Consider the following 21099-nt stretch of genomic DNA (forward strand, 5'->3'; position numbering starts at 1 on the left):
AAAAAACAACTAGAGAATTAAGATAGCATTCCATACAAGTTGTAACCATCCCATGCATTAACATGCTATTTGTATCATGTAGGCAGCCAACTCAGAAATTCAAGTTATATTACAAATGGTGACTTATTTTTACTGAATTACTTACATTTTAAAGTAGGTTTGTAAGAAGTGTTTTTGGCCTGAATTGTTTTGATACTCTAATGGATCAATTTTTCTTTGTTTATCTGCCCTTATTCTACCTCTCCTCAATTCTTCATTCCCAGCAGCCCATTTTTTAGCATTGATCACATTAAGTAGATATGCTACTATCCAATTTGCTTTGTTCTTTGTAGACAAAATGTAAATGATGTTTCTTTAAGGTCATAGTTAACTCATGTCACTAAAGGTAAAAACTAATTCTTTTAGTCCCATTCCATTTTCTTTTCAGTGTTAACCCAAATCATGCTCTAGGCAATTTTAAAAGATCAACTTAGAGTAGACTGAGGTTGAGTGTCCTCACACAGCTAAGTCCAAAAAATAGTCCTCTATCAGCTACTGAAGGTCAGCTTAGGCTGCCTGGAGGCTAGAGAGCCCAGCATGGAACAATGGCAGGAAAATAGAGTTCCCTTCATTCCTTAATTCACATGCAAGTGAGGTGCCAATCAAGTGCTGACAAGCATGGAGAAACCAAAATCAAAAGTGGGTAGAGATACACTTTCAAAAGGTGCAGTTTTCACACATTTCTAAGAGATGTTTTTGATGGTGGCTGAGAACATATCACTGATAACATGGAAAAGAAAATAAAAGTAATATGAAAAATACTAATTTTATATCAGCTGAGATGATATATTTGCTAAAATTGTCTAATGTGTTCTAAAAGAAATCTCAACAATCTCACTTTGACTAAGGAAAGAAATCTGAATGCAAATTGATGTACAGAGCACTGCAAACAGGGAAAGTAAGGTGAGTTAAGATTGGAAACTGGGCATTGACAAGGAAGCTAACTCATTTGCAAATAAAAGAAAATTTTAAGCTTGCTTGATTTTGTCAAACTAACCATCATCTACAATGACAAGAGCAAAGCACTCTGAAATGACCAAGTATGGAAGCAATGGAATCACTTCATAAAATGGCGGTGAAAGAGACTATGAAAAAGCTTAAAAACTGCATTGTTTTTTGACAGCTAATTTCTAACAAATGAGTTTAAATTTTTAACCACTAATATAAGGCAAAAGCAAGCTGCACTAGTTGTAGATGTTTTTCTAAATGAATTTGGTAAATGACTGTTGATTATGACTACTAATTCTATCTACCACATATAAAATAGAATTTCTTAGAAATTTAAAGCTTCGAAAATGATGTTTTAATAATGGTAGCATTATATATTGGCATTATTTTTAAATACACAGAAGAGATAGCATAGAGTAGGTATGTTACTTTTAAAATTCATTATCAATCATAAAATAAATAGTTCTTCCCTTTTGCTTTAATGACTGAATGCTAGGATTGTTACCAGAGCTGTCTTAACAGCATCTATTTTTACTAGGATTACAGAAAGTTTAGAGAATTAGAAACGTGAGTTGTTACCATATAATGGGAATGAAAGCAGTGAAAAGCATATTTTTAGTATGACTTTTCTCATTATTATAGTCAACTGTATACTGTTTTATGAGGTTAGGCCTGATCAAATTCCAATATTTACTACCATAACTGAACACTGGTTTTGAAAATAAATCTCTTAACTACCTCTTGTATTCTTCAGGCAAATTTTAGCACTTCAAAATAGGATATAATAATAAATTATGTTCTCAGTTTTCAAAAACAACAATTAGCAAAATACAAAAGCTCCACAACTATTTTGTGCTCTAAATTTAAAAGTAATTTTTCAGATTTCTATTAGTAGTACCTTAATTTTAAACTCCAATTATACGTAATTTTAACTTAATAAATGGCAAGATACATTTTAGCATGGGTCCTGACTGGTACCTGTTTTTAAACAATAAGCACTACAAGTAATTACACGTAATATTGAAAATGTACTAGTCACACAGTTCACATCTAAAATAAATTTTCTTAAAATTCATGACCTAAAAAGGAATGTGAACTTGAATGAGGATGGTAGAAGAACAATCTCCATGCATTCAAACATAATGCTACAAACTAGCGCTGTTCCATCTATAAGGGGTTTGTGTGTGTGTGTGTTTGTGTGTGTAGAGTCTTGAATCAGGAGGAAAATTTTATGATAATTTTTAAAAAGTTAAACTTTACTGAAATCCAAAAGATTTCATGTCTGATGTGCATTATGTACTATTGAGATAAAAAACTAAACCGTAATTTAAGATGTCCACAACTCACTTCCTTGTAAAGTTAATATTAAATATTTTAATCCATGTAAAACAATTTCATATAATACACATATGTTGAGAAATCCTGAGAGAATATTTGTCAACATTTTAAACACCATGAGTTTTCCTCTAAGAATAATGGGGAGAATAGGAAAGAATATTATTCAGCTTTAGGCAAAAACAAAAGGTTTAAACATATTTCAATTTTTTTTGTTGTTTATCAATGCTATCTTTCAAAAATCCTTGAAACTAAGTAGAAACACAATGGTCTTAAATATATTAATCAAGCATTGTCAAAAATTTATGTAAAACTTAGTGTACAATGTTATTTATTTAGAGAAATTTTTTTCAGTAGGTCATAAACTACTTTTTCTTCAGCTTCCACCATCTATACACCTTCTTTACATACCCCTATCAAAGTTACTTGACAAAAAGTAGCAAATATACGAAGTTGAGATAATCGCCATTAATATTTTAAAACCTAAACAAGGTATATTACGTTAAATAGACTTCTCAGTCCTGGTGTTGCCTGTCAGATATGTGATGTGCCAGTGGTTATATTATATTCCTCCTCCCATGCATGCACCTCCTGCAGAGACAGCAGACTACAGAAGCTGACCCTTACTGAGACCATCTTGTCTCTCTGACAAAGCTCCTTTTTAACTTCTTACTTACTGGTTACTTCCTGTGATGGAGAAAAACTTTAGCTCAGCTTGTGATAATTTCACAGGCCCTGAGGACCCTGACCCTAATAGCCTCAAGGTCAGAAGTCAAGTCTTGTTCTGAAACATCTGTGTGCTTTATATTAAAGTGGAACAAAAGTGCAGAAATATCCACCAGTGTGTGACAAGAAGGACAGGCAAAATAAGACTGACACACTGGTCATCTGTTACTCTGGCATCTTAAATTCATTTCTAAAACTGTCCAAAATTCACTTAAATTCCAAATTTGATGTACAAAAGGTTTTCGTTAACTGTCTTAAGGTAAAAATATGGAAATTTATGTTTTACAGAAATCTGAAATTTGAAGTCTTACAGGCCTTCAGACATATTTTAAGCTATTCTGTAAGTCATGAAATTTCATGTTTTATGTAATTTAATGCTTACAGAAAGAAAACATAAGGTACATATATATCAGCTATATATGTGTGTGTTTGTATACATCTATATCTGTATGGTTAAAAGAACTATTTGAAAAGCAACATTCACATTTTAAAAAGGACGTCATACTTGTATGTTAGAGAGCTATCTTAAGATACCCATTATGTATTAAAATAAATAAATTCAGCAGTTAAAAGTACTTGAATATAATTTCAAAAAAAGTGAAATCAATTTAAGAAATAAATGATTTATTTACTGATCTTAAGAGAGCACAGTATTTGTAAATTTAGGTCAGCTAAAGTGTTCTCCGGTGTCACCGCTAGTTTTATACCTAAATCATGTGGGTAAGCAATAAGGTGTGGGAAAGTTGAAAAGACCATGGAAATATATTTAATTTCCATGATGAAGAGAAATACACAGCAAAGTTTAGAAACATAAAAATTAGACAACCAAGGCTGCACTGGCTTTTAATGTCCACTTTAGGCCATTTGGATTTAAAATTATCAAATGCACTTTTATCAAATTAACCATTTTATTAGAGCACTGGTACCTTCCTGTGACATAAGGGGTAATGGACATGGAGCACATTTTTAGGACTGATTATATATCATTAATCATTCATACCTGCACAAAGTGTGCTAACTGCAATACTGCATATAATACTGACCAAATTTAGAAATCTTGATAATTTTTCCACTATGTACACATAATCTTCACCCTAGGAATCAGATTATTTTGAAATGCAAAGATTTTTAAGACCAAGCATTGAGTCCCACTTAGATTAATGGGAGCTTTCTAATAGTTTTAATACTAATTACATGGATTCTGATCAAGTACTAACTTGAAGAGATAGCAGTTTTGTCAGTTAAAGGGTCTACTGAAATTTTAAACACTTTACAGATAATAATGCTTCAACGATGTACCGATTAAAACAAGAATCACAAATATAAAATGTATGGAAAGTGGGGCTATAATGTAGAAGTTAAAAAGTAATATGTATAGTGGGAAGCAGCCACAAAGCACAGGGAGATCAGCTCGGTGCTTTGTGACCACCTAGAGGGGTGGGATAGGGAGGGTGGGAGGGAGATGCAAGAGGGAGTAGATATGGGGATATATGTATATATATACCTGATTCACTTTGTTATACAGCAGAAACTAACACACCATTGTAAAGCAATTATACTCCAATAAACATGTTAAAAAAAAAGGTAATACATAAATAAGGAACAGGCAAAAAGCTTTCTGGTTAGCACTGAAAAGTTCTACCACAATAAAGAAATATACTCTTCTTAAACATCATAAAATTATTTACTTAAAATACATAATTTTCATCCTTTATAAAATAATTTAAAGTAATGACACCACGAAAAAGGGAGTGGAGGGGATAAATCCGTAAGGAGTTTGGAAATTAGCAAGAGTTAAATATGCACTTACCAGTTCAACAAAAGCAAGTCCTCCATAGCTATGAGCAACAAAAAATACATTCTCAGCTGCAGATTGGGCTATGAAATGGTCCCACACATAGACTGCATGTTCTTCAGGAGAACCATTTTCCTATAAGTAAAACAAATGTAATATATATCATACTGTATCTAATTATTATCATAGTAATCAAAAATTAAATTATATGCTTGCTTACATAGCACAAGAACTAAGATGGTTATAGCTCATTCCAAATAATAACAATACAAAAAAACTACATTGAAGATCCAAATTAGGGAATAAATTAGTATTAAACCATTAGTAAATTACTGCTAAACTTAAGTGCTACTATAATATTCTGAAAGAAAGTATTTTAAATAAGTACATTTTTGAGGGGAAATTGCTCATTCTGGGCATATCTGAGATATTAAAATATATCTAAGTACATTAGAATTGCATAGCAGAAAGTTATAGTGGTCTTATGATAAAACAGTATAACACTAAGAAAAATCAGATACATTTCTATATGTATACCTGAAAATACTTATAGTATACATACAGCTAAATTATTTGATTTATAAAATTGTAAGTACCTCTGTAAACTGAAAATAAGCAGAAAATTAACAACAAATATTTTCAATTTATATTATTTTAAAAATACACCTTTTTCCTAAAAGACTTTTCCATACATATTTTATTTCTAGAACTGGAAGAAATCTAAACATATAAACCTGGGACCTTTTATACTTCTCCTAATTTGCTAATCCCTAATAAATGTATGAATGTTGCTTTAGTTCCAAAAGTTCTATAACAACTTCATTTTATTGTGTTTATTGCTATAGTTGGCACATTTTGTGATTAAAACTCGGATAATGTGAAAAAGGAAGAAAAAGAAAAAACAACCAACCAAAGAGCTAAAAAAACCCAAACTGATAAAAACTAAAACAGATCGTGAAAATGTTTTGTGTGAATATTTCTTGGAAGCTTTAACACCAAAAGACTAATTCCCTAAGAATGTCATGGTACTAGACAATGAACACAATTTATTCACATTTTCCATCTCAGAAATTTTTAAATATCATATTAGGGTCCATATGAATGGCTTCACTTACCACCTAAAAGCTGTTGTTCCCTAATGACTATCTCCACCCTGAATTTCTCTCCAGAGCTCCAGACCCAAGGTCATTTCCTTTTGAATGCCTCACAGATACTTCAAACTCAACCAATTCAACACCTTGCTAATAATTTCCTCTCCAAACCTGTGTCACTGTCTTTGCTCCCCACCTCCTGCTGAAATCTGAGCATCATCTTTTATTTCCCTCTCCCTCAAACTCCACATAAAATCAATCATTAAAAACCTGTTGATTTTGTCCCCAACTGTCTCTTAAAGCCATCTACTTCTCTCCCTTCTCATTTCCTCTGGCTTAGCTCAAGCCCATCCTTTCACAAGTGGATGACTGCAACAGTCTACAGTCCAAGTTTCCCTGCCTCTAGGATTGCCCATTTAAATACTCTCTCTAATTCCGTAGTAAGAATAACCTTTCAAAAATGCAAATATGGTCATGTTGCCATGTTGCTCACTCACTGCTTAGAACTCTTTGAAGTGTTTTTATTGCCCTCAGGACCAAGTTCAAACTCAGAATGACACTAAGGCCTTACATGATCTGGCTTCTGCCTCGAAATGTATGTGCAAAATACAATGACCCAAAAGATATACTTCTCCAACCATGAGAGACCACACAGAACACTCTCTGTGTTCCAACTGCAGGGAACAACTTATAGTAACCTAACTGTGCCATACTTTTCTTATTTCTGGGCTGTTTTTGTTATTGTTGTTTGGAAAGTGACCCAAGTGTTCTGCCTTTAATTCACCCACCACCTTTACCTGCATAATTCCTACTTGTCTTCAGAACTCAAATAAAACATCACCTTCTAGTGAAAGTTTTCCCTCTCATCCCCAAGGCTAGGTAATGTCCTACAGCCACATCTTGTACATGTTCCCATTATTGCACTGAATAGTTTGTATTGTAATTGCTTGTTAATCAAATTCCTGAGGCCAAGAGCTGTGTCTTCTTCATTAAATCACAGGGTAATAAATAAATAACAAAAACACAACATGTCTCTTCAGAAATGATTACTTACAACCTTGTAGTCATATACTAAAATACAAATATACTTTCAAAGATATCTATTAGTAACATAAATACGAAATTACCCACACCTAAAGTATGTAAAATAAATAGAAGAATCATAATTGGAAGGAAATCTTTGTAGGCATTTTTGGCTTTAGTAATTTAGCTTTCATTAGTATAAAAAGTAGGAAAATAGTTATCATCAAAAGCAGGATAGTGGTTAACTCTAAGGAAGAGAGATAGAGTTGTGATTGGGAAATAGACTTCTAGTGGCTGGCAATGTTTCATTTCTTGACTGGGGTAGCAGTTACACAAGTGTGTTCTTTTTTTGTTTGTTTGTTTTGCGGTACACGGGCCTCTCACTGCTGTGGCCTCTCCCGTTGCGGAGCACAGGCTCTGGACGCACCAGGCTCAGCGGCCATGGCTCACAGGCCCAGCCGCTCCGCAGCATGTGGGATCTTCCTGGACCGGGGCACGAACCCGTGTCCCCTGCATCGGCAGGCGGACTCTCAACCACTGCGCCACCAGGGAAGCCCCACAAGTGTGTTCTTTATAGCTATAGTTAAACTGACTAATACATACTTAGCACTTTTCTGTACATATATATAAAGGGACCATAGAATTTATTCTACAAACCTTTGAGAGTGAAGAAAGGTAATGTTAGTAATTGTGCTTGGAGAAAAGGTCTAAACTGGGACTGTCTAGAGAAAACCCAGATACCTGGTCTCCCTAGTTATATCTCACAATGAAATGTAAAAACAAAACAGGAATAGAGATAACAAAGCTTCTATCTGCTGATAGTTGGCAGAACTAACAATGTGAAATATCTGTGATGGTCCTAAATATTCTTCTATATATGGACAGAATAAAAACACATAGGAGATTAGATTACTCTGTCCCCCTACGCTCTGCGCTGGAAGTGGAAATGTAAGGATGATACGAGTTAAGCCATGATCCTGGCCTTCAATGTGTTTGCAATTTCATAAGGGTGTTAATACATAAAGAGAGGAGAGGCATTAGTGTGTGAGAAGTATTACTTTCTCTATTCCTGATGGACTGTCCTGACACCAAGTCCAATGGGTCTGTTATAAATTCACACTACCTGACCTCAGCGAAGTCCTGCCTGCTTTCTTCTCACAGTCACTAATTCTTCCTTTATACTGTTGAGAGCCTATCTGTCCCATCCCTCTCATTCCCACCTCATTTTGAGTCCTCCTACAATGGATTCTTAACTAGTCTCATTTCTTTTAGTCTCTCCCTTTACTTTGTTGCCACCTTAATCCTGCTGAAGCCTGGCTCTGATCAACTCACTCTCCTGCCTGAAAGGTCATTTACTGAAATGGTTGCCACTGCCTACAAAATAAATAACTGGAACTCTTTAGCCAACATCTCTAAACCCATCTTTCCAGCCTTCTTTCTTACTATTTCCAGGGATCTTATTCATGCTCCAGGGAAAATCTGGATTACACATGAATAGCTGAAAATCCTAGACAAAACTGCTATCATGAAATCCAGTCTGGGATCTCATGGGTAATGCAGCTCAGACTAAGCAAAACCTAAAGGTGAGAACACTTCCAAGGGAGCAGTTCAGCAGTAACAGACTCTCCCACTACTTCGGGTGATGGCAGAGTGAATGGAAAGGAAGGGATGGAATAAGTAATTTCAGAGGAAAAATCAGCAAAACCTTGATATATAAGGGAAACTGCCAACCAGGCCCAAATGTCCCATCTATGACTAAAGGAGAGCTAAGAACTAACAGTTCTTTCCCCTGTTCACATATAAAGACTAGTGTTTTCAGAGATTAGTATTATAGCTGAGTCTTTTCTTCCACAGTCTATGGCGATATCTGTTAAAATGGTCTATGAGCAGCAGGAAAAAGAAATCTCAAGTATCCATGTGCCCCAAGTACTTAAATATTTTCAGCCTGACTGTAAGGTCATCAAATTATTCTTTAGTTTTAGATTTTAAAACCTAATGTTCTAAAAAGCCAGACTCAATTGAAAAAAAATGTCTTTAACACCTACTTAGGGGGTTATCCATAGGCACAACTAAACCATTATACAAGATTATTCTAGGCCACACTTGACACACATTGACCCAAAAAGATCCAGGGTAGGAATCACAGTTTGCCATCAGGGCAGCAGCAGGCATTCTTTTTAATGGAAGCCTCACAGCAGTTCCTGTAGCAGACACAACACAGAACCTTGTGGGAGTTACTCTCTTTGGCCCATGGGGTGTTAGCTCAGGAGTGAGGGAATCGGACTCACCTTGGGCAGATACAGGAGTTATCCTGCCTTAAAAGTCTTATAACCTACAGAAGCCAATACCTCTTGCAACAACTCCATAGGCATGGCTTCCAGGGTCCTTGTCTGCAAGGGACTTGCCCAATTACAAGAGTTACTACCCTCAGGGAAGATCAAACTTATGATTTTTATAGTCCATTATAATTCCTTCTAATCCAGATGCAGTTTACCAACCAGGGGTCATTTTCTACCATAGGCAGTGTTGCCCAGCAACCAATCACTTAGAGTGGATGCCATGGTATGTTTCCCAGAGCCTCCTTTAGTTAGAGGCACTCATTTCCTGAGCGTGCAAGTGGCACACTTGGCAGCGGATAGCTTTAACTGAGGTACTCTCTAGGAATTGCCCGCAGCCAAATAAAGCTATCTTGACTAAAGTTACAATCCCACCTCTGAGGCAATTTACATCCAATGTCTGGTTGAGATGATGTGGATCTATAAAGGACCTATCTCTTGCCTCAAGGCAGGACATCTCTGAAAAGCCAACCCAGATCCAGAGATCACCAAGGAGTTAGATGAGGCCTTTGTTGTGACTATATTGAAGTTCAACTCCTTGGACCAAAATCTATTGTTTTGCTCTCCTACAGGTGCTGATCCCAAGAGAATCCCCCAACAAACTTCTTACATGCAACTTCAGAATCTGTTACCTGGGAAACCTAACTTAAGACACCACCTTATCAGGCTTCCAGGGACATAGAGCTAGAAAGTTAACTGCAGGTCAGATTCTCATACAGAAGGGGAAGGAGTTTTGCTAACCTTTGACCCACAGCATCTTACAAGCAATATATGGAAAGTATTTAATCTATTTACATGTATTATTATCCTGACTATTATCCTTACTAAAACTACTGTAAAATATTGTTGGATCAAGTTTACATGTCAGTTCTACTATTAGCCATGGTAGCTTAAATTGAATCCTGTACTATTTCATTGGTTCTTCTCTATCCTGCTATTTATCTAATCTGCCATGTCACTTGTTCCTTCTAGAATATAAGCAATTTGAAGGTAGATTCTCTTTTGGATTCAAGCTATAAACAGAAGGCATGCTATAGGCATTTAATAAATGACTAACAATGCTAGTACTATACACTGTTGACAAAGTACCATGAGATGCACTGAAAAAACCAAGACAAAGGAATATTCAAACTCCATTTCAGGAATCTAGCTTCTAATAATCTGGAAAGTGGCAAATGACTGACGTTCAGAGACGTTTATCACTGTCTCATTTATAGAAGCAAATAACTGGATAACGCCTAAATGTCCAATAATGCAAAACTAAATATTTAAGTAAATTACAGTTTATCTGTCTAAGTAGCTATAGTATTCAGTGAGTTTATGAAGTAATACATGCAGTTCACCTAATTTTATAGGTGGTATAATTTTCACTATGAAAAAAGGCTTGAAAAAGACTAGGAAGAATCAAATAAAAATATTAAAAGCAGCTGCTTATGGATGGTGGGATTATGAATATTTTCTATTTTTAGTTCCTTTAGATCTTTCTGAACTTTCCAAAATTAGTACAAAGTGAATGCTCTTTATAATAAAATAAGAAAACAACAACGAAAAAATCAGAAATCCTACTGAATAACTACTGCTGGCTTCTAAGAGGGAATCAGCATCTGAGTGGGATCTTTACATCTTCATATCTAACAAATTCTAACATCTGTGCCGAACCCACTGCATGTTTACAAGTAGCAAATCAAAGGGGTTGTTTCAAACAGGTGTAAGAGTAAAAAGTGATAGCTGAAAAAACAGAAAACCCACAGAAACTGGAAGAGCACATATAGCGCAAGGAGTCTGGGACTACTAGCATTGTCACTGAGCAACTTAAGGGCAGTGCTGCATTTAAAGCACGATAACTGACAGGAACAATCGTGATCCTGAATCGTCAAAAGAAAGTTAATGATGCTACATGAATTCCGTATTTGAAGGACTATAATTAAGGAATAGTTTAACTCAAAGTATTATTTTTAAAAACAGGTGATAAAGGAGTTAAACCTTAGCTATAAAAAACCTGGCTTTCTTATGTGACTATTTCCCAAGGCTTTCACAAATGTATGGCTTTTTCCTATTCAAATGTTTAGGAAAGCCAGATCCTCATCATTGTAAGATGCAACAAATTCTGCCAAAAATTTGCTGCTTCCTGCAACAGTTAAGCCCAATAATGGTAGCACAGGAATTAATTAACTTAGAGTAGTTTTTAATATATATTTCTGACATATTACATTACTAAAACCCCATTTTATAAATGAGATGGTGCTGTTCCAAGGCGCATCTGTGTCATTCTAACCCACAGCCCACACTGTGTCCACAATCATTATATATTTATAAACCAGAATCCACAGAGTGTATACTACCAGCAGTGTCTTTTGAAACTAAACAGATTTCAAGAGGAAAGACTTTATAATATGCCTCAATTACAGAAATGCAAACATACTAAATCTACTTTACAGGTTTCTCCATGAATTTCACATCAGAGTGCATTTTGTATTGAGTAACTTCAAGCTGGCTGATTTTAAAATATGCAAATATACAAAGTGCATGAAGACAAAAGTAAATCGATTAATTAGAACTTGCTAGTGGCAGAATGCATAGAATATTTACACCGTGGAGCTCAGTAGTATTCAGAGTACAGGCTGACTTTCCTGATGTACTCTTGGCATCATTAATTGTTAAATGCCAAACAGAAGTGATACAGTAACCAAAGCCTTATCAACTATGCCAGATTCTACTACCTAGGCATTGCAAGGTCTGCATTTATGATGGAATACCTGAGCTGATAACACATGGAATTATCTGAACAACATTTGCATATTTGTGTAATTATTTTCTAAGGTTAATTAGCTCCTGTAAAGCATTTCGCCCTTTGAGACTGCTTACAGTGACAGGTTCACATATTTTCTGAACCATTGCCAAACCTGACAGATTTTTCTTCAGCTAACCTGTTGCTACGAAGTTATAAAATGAGTTCTCCTATAATATATATTTTAAACTTATAACTGATTTTAGGAAAAAAGTAAAATGAAAATTGAATGAATTTCAGGGTTTTTCAAATGTCCAATTTTAAAATCAAAACTTCAAGATTATTTTGTTTTACTTTACATAAGTCTTTCTGTGATTACAATGGTAAGCATATCTACTAAGAAAGTTTCTTTATGAATAATAAAGTCTAGCATTTTTTACTTTAAACCAGCACATACCTATGTCATTAACTCCGGTTGTGTCACATATATTACACACACACACACACACACACATACACACACACACACACTCTCTCTCTCTCTCTCTCTCTCTCTCTCTCTCTCACCAGCTGCCCTTAGTTCTATCACTGATTTGCTACTTACACTGGAGGCATCAGCTGGAGAAAGAACACTAATATAAAATCCACAATTTTTTATGACAAAATCTACAAATCAAAATTGTTTCTTTTAAGATGCTAAAACCTCATTAGGTAAAATATGGCTAAATGAAATCCAAATGGGAGGCAGATATCCAAGTCAGAGGGATTTATGAGGATGCAAAAATGTAAGTTACCTTCTTGCACCCAACCAATCCACAAGTACAAGATAGAAGAAAATTTATACTTTTAGGAATTGGTCAGTAGGGTATGCTTTCAGAAGAAATGAAACACAAATAGCATATGACCCTAATCCAGAAAGACACACACAAGAAAATCATATGGTTTAGCTTTAAACTTTTAGATGATTCTGTTATTCAATTCCTTTGCACATGAAGAGTATAAATTGTACATTAGTACAGAACAAAACATTTATAAGAACAGTTATGTGTAAAATATATTTTGTAATGTCATATGGAATATAATTTTATTTTAATCCAGTTAAATACTTTGGATTAAAAATTTATCTTCATTTTGTCATATTTTAAATGTGTTATCTTTTAAAAAGTATAGGCCTTTGTGTTTAATGATGATTAAAGGACTAGGAGTACATATGAATGCATAAAAACTGATGTTACAGCATACATCTAGCAAAAACATCTTCAAAAATAAAGGACCATTATATGGTCTTTAAATATTAAATGGAACCATATGAAGTTACCAATATTAGACATTTTTGACCTTAAAAATAGCAATTTCATACAATTCAACCTTAAACATAATGAAAACAAACAAAAGAAATATAAGCTTGAGCTATTTTAAAACTATCCATTTTTTTCCTACCTTTTAGGTGTCAAGATATTATAGACGGCCATCAATCTTAGAGACAGATTCAAGGCTACCTTACTTGTCAATATGGCTATACTTAATAAACTATAAATAGAAGACATTCATAATGATCATAACTGACAAAGGACCGGTATACAGAACCATATCAAACACATTTGAATTTCACAGATTTTCAAGCTTAACGTGTCCAAAAGTAAACTCTGTATCGGTTTCCCAAATCCTATTATCTGTTCTTCCTTTAGCCTTTCTCATCTTGTCAAGTGGTACCTCCACTATCCCAGTTGTTCATGCCAAAAATCTGGAAGTCATCCCTGACATCTTCCTCTTCCTCTGTCTCTCTTATTGATCCAACTTAATTTATCCTCCAAAAAATATTTCTAGAATCCATAGCTTCTCTCAATTTCCACTCTTACTATCTCAGCCCAAGCTATCACCATATCTTGCCTAGGATGCTAACCACTTGAACTGGCTATATGCTTTCTCTCATTTAATCTTTACAATGACTTTATGACACAGACACTCTAAATATCCCAGTTTACAGAGATTAATTATTTTGTTCAAGGTCATACAACTTGCCAGATTACAAACTAGTCTGTCTGGTTCTAGCATCTGAACTTCTATGCTATACTACCTATTCTTTTAAATGATATGTGTGAAAGTTAAACTTTGTCTTTTTATGCATTTGAATATAAAATTCAAACAACAATTAACCAACGAATTTAGGGGAAAAATGGATAATCAATTAATTATAACCTATTATTTATAGAAATGGTGCCAAATGCTTTGTGATTGGGCCATAATTGCCACAAAATAGGTATAACCTGGAATGAAAGGAAGATAAGAGCTGGTAGGATTCTTAGATTCCAAAACCATGCTCCAGAGCACTTCTGACAAAGTAAACACTGATGATCCTACCCACTTTAAAAAAATTTAGGCTCTCCTCTCTTACTGCAATCTACAATACAATCATAAAAATGCTTTTATAGCACATATGGAGGCAAGCACGGATCTAAATACTTCACAGGTATTAACTCATTTAATTCTGACAATCCTATGAAGTACTATTTTTACCCTCATAATCAGCTAAACAGGCCAAAAAATGATTAAGGAACTTACTCAAGAAAATTGCTAGTATATGGCAGAGCCAGAATTCAAACCTAGGTAGTCCAACTCCGTATCAGTAATCTTAATCACTTTATACTGCCGTGTTAAAACACCTTAATATCCTTTGCTCTCTGTAGGCATAATCAAGGTCGTTGCTGTATATAGCAATGAACCAAATGGCGAAGGGCCTTTAAGAAAAAAGGGACTAGTGTTGCTTATGTAGACATCATGCACTGTGGGCCAGGTTCACATGACAAAAAACTTTCTTTGTGAAATGAAGCTCTTGGTTTTCTGAAAGTTAAATGTGTCCTCCTTTTCCTTGAATCATCTCTGCCACCTTATGAGAATTAAACTGAACCTGGCTTGAGATCTATTATTAATTTTCTGCCATTCAGTCATCCATAACAAAGAATAAAGCTAAGTGAGAGAAGCTAGACACAGAAGACTACATATTGTATGATTCATTTTATAGGAAGTTCTAGAAAAGCCAAAACTATAGTGTTAGAATCAGTGGTTGGCAGGGTCAGAAAAAGTTTGTTGACCCTTGCTGTAAATACTTGCAATCTCAGTTCCAGCTTAGTGGCAGATTAAACATCCATAGTTTTAAGACAGCATTATCTCCCCATACCCTATACACACTACAGTAAAAGATTTTTTTTTCAAAGACATAAATCCACAAGGCCTAGGAGGACAAGGGAGGAGAAAACACCATGACATTTGGAAGATGAGCAGATATAAGAATGGTAACTGATTTAGCAGATCTGAGACAGTCAAATCCCAAGCTGGCGATGGGTAAAGCTAAAAACTAATCCCATTTATACTGTAAAATCCTCCAAAGCACAGAGATAGTATTCTAGGTACCCCCCAGGATTGAAGGAGAGTGGATGTATGTGCTAAAATAAGACTGTTTAACAGCATTTCTTTTCCCCTCTTCCATTCCACGCAACTCGGTAAATGTCTTTCCACATTCTGACAGGAGAGATTTTGAAATGGGGATAGCAGTACCATATGCAAATTGATATGGAATGTAGTGAACTACCTTCCCTCTCTTTCCCCAGCCTTCATCCCTTCTAAACTTTCGGATTGTAAGTAGTCAGACCTTCAGTCTCTAGGCAGAAGACTAGAGGAATCTTCTTTGGAAAATCAAACCAGGTTAAATAAAAGTTCTAAAGATACAGATGGACAGAGAAAGACAAATACTGTATGATCTCACTTATATGTGGAATCTAAAAACAAAAACAAACTCTGAAACAGAGAACAGATTGGTGGTTGCCAGGGTGAGGAGCAAGCGGGGTGGGAAAATGGGTGAAGGTAGTCAAAAGGTATAAACTTCCAGTTATAAGATAAATAAGTTCTGAGGATACAATGAAACAGCATGGTGACTATAGTTAACACTACTGTATTGTATATTTGAAAGGTGCTAAGAGAGTAGATTTCAAAAGTCTTCACTACACAAAAAAAGTGTAAATATGTGAGGTGATAGGCGTGTTAACTAACCTAAGATGTGTTAACTAACCTATTGTGGTAATCATTTTGTAATACATACATATATAAAATAACTACATTGTATACCTTAAACTTGTACAATGTTATATCTCAGTTATATTTCAATAAAGCTGGAAAAAATTCCAATACCAAAACCTCCCACAAAAAACAGATACAGATGGATGGGGGTGGGCATGGAGGAAAATTCCCAACAGACTACTCAGATTACTTATAGTGAAGCTCAAACATCACATGTCTCACCCATACACTCAGAGGTTCCAATTAGCTTTTTAATTCCCACTGATAAACATGAACAGACTGCCAAATATTATTAGACACATGAAGACAGCCTATAATACAAAATGGAAAGACCAGAATAAATAGAAAAAGGCAACTTGGAAGAAACTGAGACTTTGCAGAAAGAGGAAAATTTCAGAAACACTGCTATTATTATTATCAGAGAGATGAGAGAAAACAGTACACTCATAAAACAAGAACAGGATACTATTAAAAGGAATATTCAAAAAATAAAAAGAGCTCTAGAAAATTGAATGCAAAATAGCAGAAATGAAAAATCTGATAGAGGAGTCAGATGGTTAAGTTAAAGAAATCTTCTAGAAGCAAAAAGATATAAAAAATAGAAAAGTAATAAATCAAACAATAAGTTCAAGAGATTCATTATCCAAAAAAACAGAAGGGAGGAAATGAACAACAAAATTTCCCAGAACATTAGCTGTTGAACTGAAAAAGCTGACAAAGTACCCAATATAATGGCTGGATAGATCTAAATAAAGGTCTATCATTGCGAAATTTAGAACCCAGGATAAGAATATTCTATAAGTTTCAAGATAGAAAAATGAAAGATTAGGATTCAGAACAATTCTGGACTTTTTAATAGCAACAGAAGGATCAGGATGATAAAAGAAAGTCTTCAAAATTCAAAAGGAAAATAATACCCAACTTATAATTCTATACCCAGCTAAAATATCATCAAACATAAGTGTAAGATAAAGATATTTTCAGACATAAAGACACAAAAACAAAAAAAAAGTATATCTCATTACTCTCTTCTGAAGAAACAACTGGAAGATGTGCGCCTTCAAAATAAGAATAAACCAAGAAAGATGAAGGCATGAACTACAGGAAATGGAAGAAATAACACAAGAAAGTAAAAACAGTAATCTTCAGAGAAATGGTGAAGGAAGATGTCAGGATGATAGCTGGACACCAGATGCAGTGGGCAACCAGACTAGGTGGTAGCAGTGCGACTCAAGACACAAATACGCTGAAGGCTGTCATCACCATGACCCCCGCTACAAATGCATCATCATCTTAAGACATAATGACCCAATGAGCCTGAGCTGGATTTGGATCTGGATTTTCCTAACCTCTTGCTAATGAGATTACGGTGTACTGTTAATGCTCTGTTGCTGATTCAGCTGAGGACACTCATTATACTTCACAAAAGTGTTGTAGGACCTAGCTATAGACCAGGGTAAGCTTAGAAACAGGAAATACAGGGACTTCCCTGGCGGTCCAGTGGTTAAGACTTCACCTTCCAATGCAGGGGGTGCAGGTTCAATCCCTGGTTGGGGAGCTAAGATCTCATATGCCTCGGGCCAAAAAACCAAAACATAAAATGGAAGCAATATTGTAACAAACTCAGTAAAGACTTGAAAAATGGTCCATATCAAAAAAAAAAAAAGTAAATATAAAGAGCACACTCCCTTTAACCATATTTCTGCTTATTTCCTCTGCCAGATGCTCCAACTGTTGAAAGCCATGTTTTTTAAGACTATATTGTCTCCTGAGTTTCCTATAAGGGGCCTGTTGTAAATGTTTAGGGAAGCTGAAGTCAGAGCGTGATCCAAAGTATGTGTTCAGCTTATCTGCTACTAGGAGCTTTCATCTAATACTAGCAATATTTTCCTTTCCTTACACAATTAGGCCCGTGTTTGCTGCTCAACAATTTGAAGTGAACAACATATTATTTAGAAATACATATAGTAATACTTGTAGTTTGACTGTGATATACCATTCAGTACCCCAAGCCCCCACCTCAGTAAGACTGAAGCACTCATTTTCCCATCTGCTGTGAGTGTTGATGGCTGACAGCTCTAGCAGCCAAGGATTCCCCAAATCCCTCTTTCCTGTCACTGATTTCAGGGAAAGAGAACTACCATGCCCAAGATTATGCTTCCTTCTTGGAGAGAAACCGCTTCCAAAGACTGGTTAGTGCTAGAGAATAAGTTCCTGGCTCCTTGCCCGAATTTTGGAACTCTATAGGACTATCTTTGTAGCCTGCGAGGGTCAGTAGTGATGCCTTCACTTCTTTATAGGTTTTTATCCTGAGAATAATCCCCAGCAAATCTTCTACATGCTAATCTCTGCATCAGAGCCTGCTTCCCAGGGAAACTGACCTGTGACAGCTGGCTCCAGTGAATGGTCTGAAAAAGTTGACTCTAAAGTATTGAATCGAAATTTTGGAGCTGGATGACCTATCCACCAGCTGGCTGAAAATGCCAGTAGTAGGTGGAGCACTGATAAACCCTGGTACATAGTAACAGTGCAACTGCTAAAAACTTTCACTAGTGATGAACTGGAAGTATATACTGGTAGAAAGGAATGTACAAGGAAGTACATGTATTGACACCTTAAAGTACATCATTAGAAGGACTATGGAATTGGATGGCTATTTCCAAAGGCAATAGAGTGATTAATCAGCATAAGAATAAGTGTGAAAGCCAGAGAGCTTCCTTAGCAGCATATAAAGAGGCTCTCTTCTCCTGCAGCAGGAGGGCCAAAGAACCTAAGGACCAGGCCCAGTACTTTTATGAGAGAAGCAGAGCTCCAGGGAAACCTGGATTCTCCCCTGGCAGGTCTCAATGTGGGGTTAATACCCTGATTCAGGAGTGGAACCTAAAACATGGGATGGGTACAACTGGGTCACCTCAGTCCCCAGATTACCCTGAACCTTCAGGGCCTGCAGAAGTAGCCCATGTCTCCCAGTTAAAAGCTAGTGCTCTCCCCATGCTTGGAGATGGTACAGAAGCTGCTGCCTTTGCCAGACAACATGGCTTCCTCCACCCCACTTTCATGTCCACTGCAGACCCCAGCCCAACAATTAGGATTAAGTCACAATATAACCTAGCCAGGGAAGTGCTGGGCCTCTTAAGGGAGAAAGTGTAACAGGAAGGAGTTGCTTAGTCAGTACTGATAGGCAGGAGCAAGGGCAGTACAGAGTGCAAGGAGACTAAATTCTGAAGGTGCCAGATCAAGGCAGGCAGAAAATGAAGTTGGACAAAGGCAAGCTGATTGATATATAAGTACCTACTCAGGATACAGGATTTAATACTTGCCTAAATTTTCTATTGCTGCAGTTACACATTACCACAGAATTAAAAGCACTTTAAAAAGCACTAATTTATTATCTAATAGTCTTGTGTATTAAAAGTCTGACATAGGTCTCAATGGGCTAAAATCAAGGAGTCCTTTCTGGAGGCCCTAAGGGAAAAATCCATTTCCTTGCCTTTTCCAACTTCTAGAGTCTGCCCCCTTGTCTTGCTGCCCCCTTCCTCCATCTCAAAGCAAGAAGCCTTGTATCTTTCTGGTCATTTTTCCAGAGTCACATCTCCCTCTCTTCCACTTTTAAGAACTCTTGTGATTACAGTGGGCTCACCCAGATAATCCAGGATAATCTCCCCATTTTAAGGTCCTTAATTTTAATCACATCTGCAAAATTCCTTTGCCATGTGAAATAACATACTCACAGGTTTCAGGGATTAGGATGTGGACATCTTAGGAGGCCATTATCCTGCCTACAACAACATCCTAGCAAGGACCCTGGGAGATGGGGATAATTCCTTGCTACGATCGCTCTTAGAACCTTGAAGAAAGTAATGATGTATACTAAGTGAAGATCCTTGTATCACATGTTATCACTCACAACACAGTGTCCATCTCAGAAGAGGCAATAAAACAACCAAGAAAACAGAAAGACTCAGACAGTTTATGTCTGCCAGAGTCTGCTATTGGCTACCTTAGTGCTAGCACAATCGGCACGGGAATGGAGAAGTCAGTGTGGCAAGGATGGATGTGATGCGAAGGCCCTCAAGCATGCATCTCGCTCACCAAGGCTCATCCAGCTACTGCCATCTAATGAATACAATCATCCTTCGGGATCCATGGGGGATTGGTTCCAGGACGCCCCGCAGATAACAAAATCCAAGGCTGCTCAAGTCCTATATATAAAATGACTTAGTTTTATATTAGTTGCTTATATAAAATGGTTGAATCCATGAACGTGGAACCTATGGATATGAAGAGCTGACTGTGCTTCAGCAGAGTGAGAAGTAAAAAGAAACACCGTGTGTGTGTGTGTGTGTGTGTGTGTGTGTGTGTGTGTGTGTTGGGGAAGGGGTGAAGTTTAATCCTAAAGGTAATTAGCATTATGACAGTACACTGAAGACATGCCAAGCATTCCAGACAGTTCAGTCTAGAACATTCTCTGGACAAAATGGTATATAGTCAGAAGCTAAGTATGTCTCATAGTATCTATATCTGAATCTAAAGCAATAATTATAATATAGCAAAAACTCATATGTCAAACCTGGGTCATCAAGAAAAGATAAATTATTTCCAGTGTGCTCTATCTAAGAAAGTAAGGCATTACACAGAACATTTTATAGAAATGTAGGGAGTGGAGGAAGGGAAATAATCCTCATGGAAGCTGGTATTTCCTGCGGGCCTTAGGAAGCTGAGGCGTTTGTATAGGCAGGACAATTATTGTTAGGCATCAGTGGATCAAATGTAAACGCTTATGATTTGATATCCCTGCTTTGTAAGACACATGTTAACCAGATGATTTGTCTGTGATTATACTGTGAAAGAGGAACCGTTCCCAAATATTTGATAATTTATTTTAAAACTATGGAAGGATTACGTACATCTGCCAGCGACAACATATTTTCTCTCTCAACCCCTACCCCACCCCACAAAGACCAATTCTCATCCAGAGAATGCCACTGAACCAGCTTTATGACT

General features: G+C 36.1%; 1 protein-coding gene across 3 annotated transcripts in view; it reads right to left on the minus strand.

The window, feature by feature from the left end:
* Positions 1–21099, minus strand: part of ARB2A (ARB2 cotranscriptional regulator A) — a 419560-nt gene that overhangs the window by 186989 nt on the left and 211472 nt on the right. For all 3 annotated transcript variants that reach the window (XM_082651759.1, XM_082651758.1, XM_082651757.1), the window contains one exon: positions 4859–4978. In XM_082651759.1, coding sequence (XP_082507885.1) covers positions 4859–4978 — 120 coding nt within the window. The remainder of the gene's footprint in view (positions 1–4858; positions 4979–21099) is intronic.

The sequence above is a fragment of the Grampus griseus genome, assembly GCF_964374135.1.
Source record: "Grampus griseus genome assembly, chromosome: 3".
Lineage (NCBI taxonomy): Eukaryota > Metazoa > Chordata > Mammalia > Artiodactyla > Delphinidae > Grampus > Grampus griseus.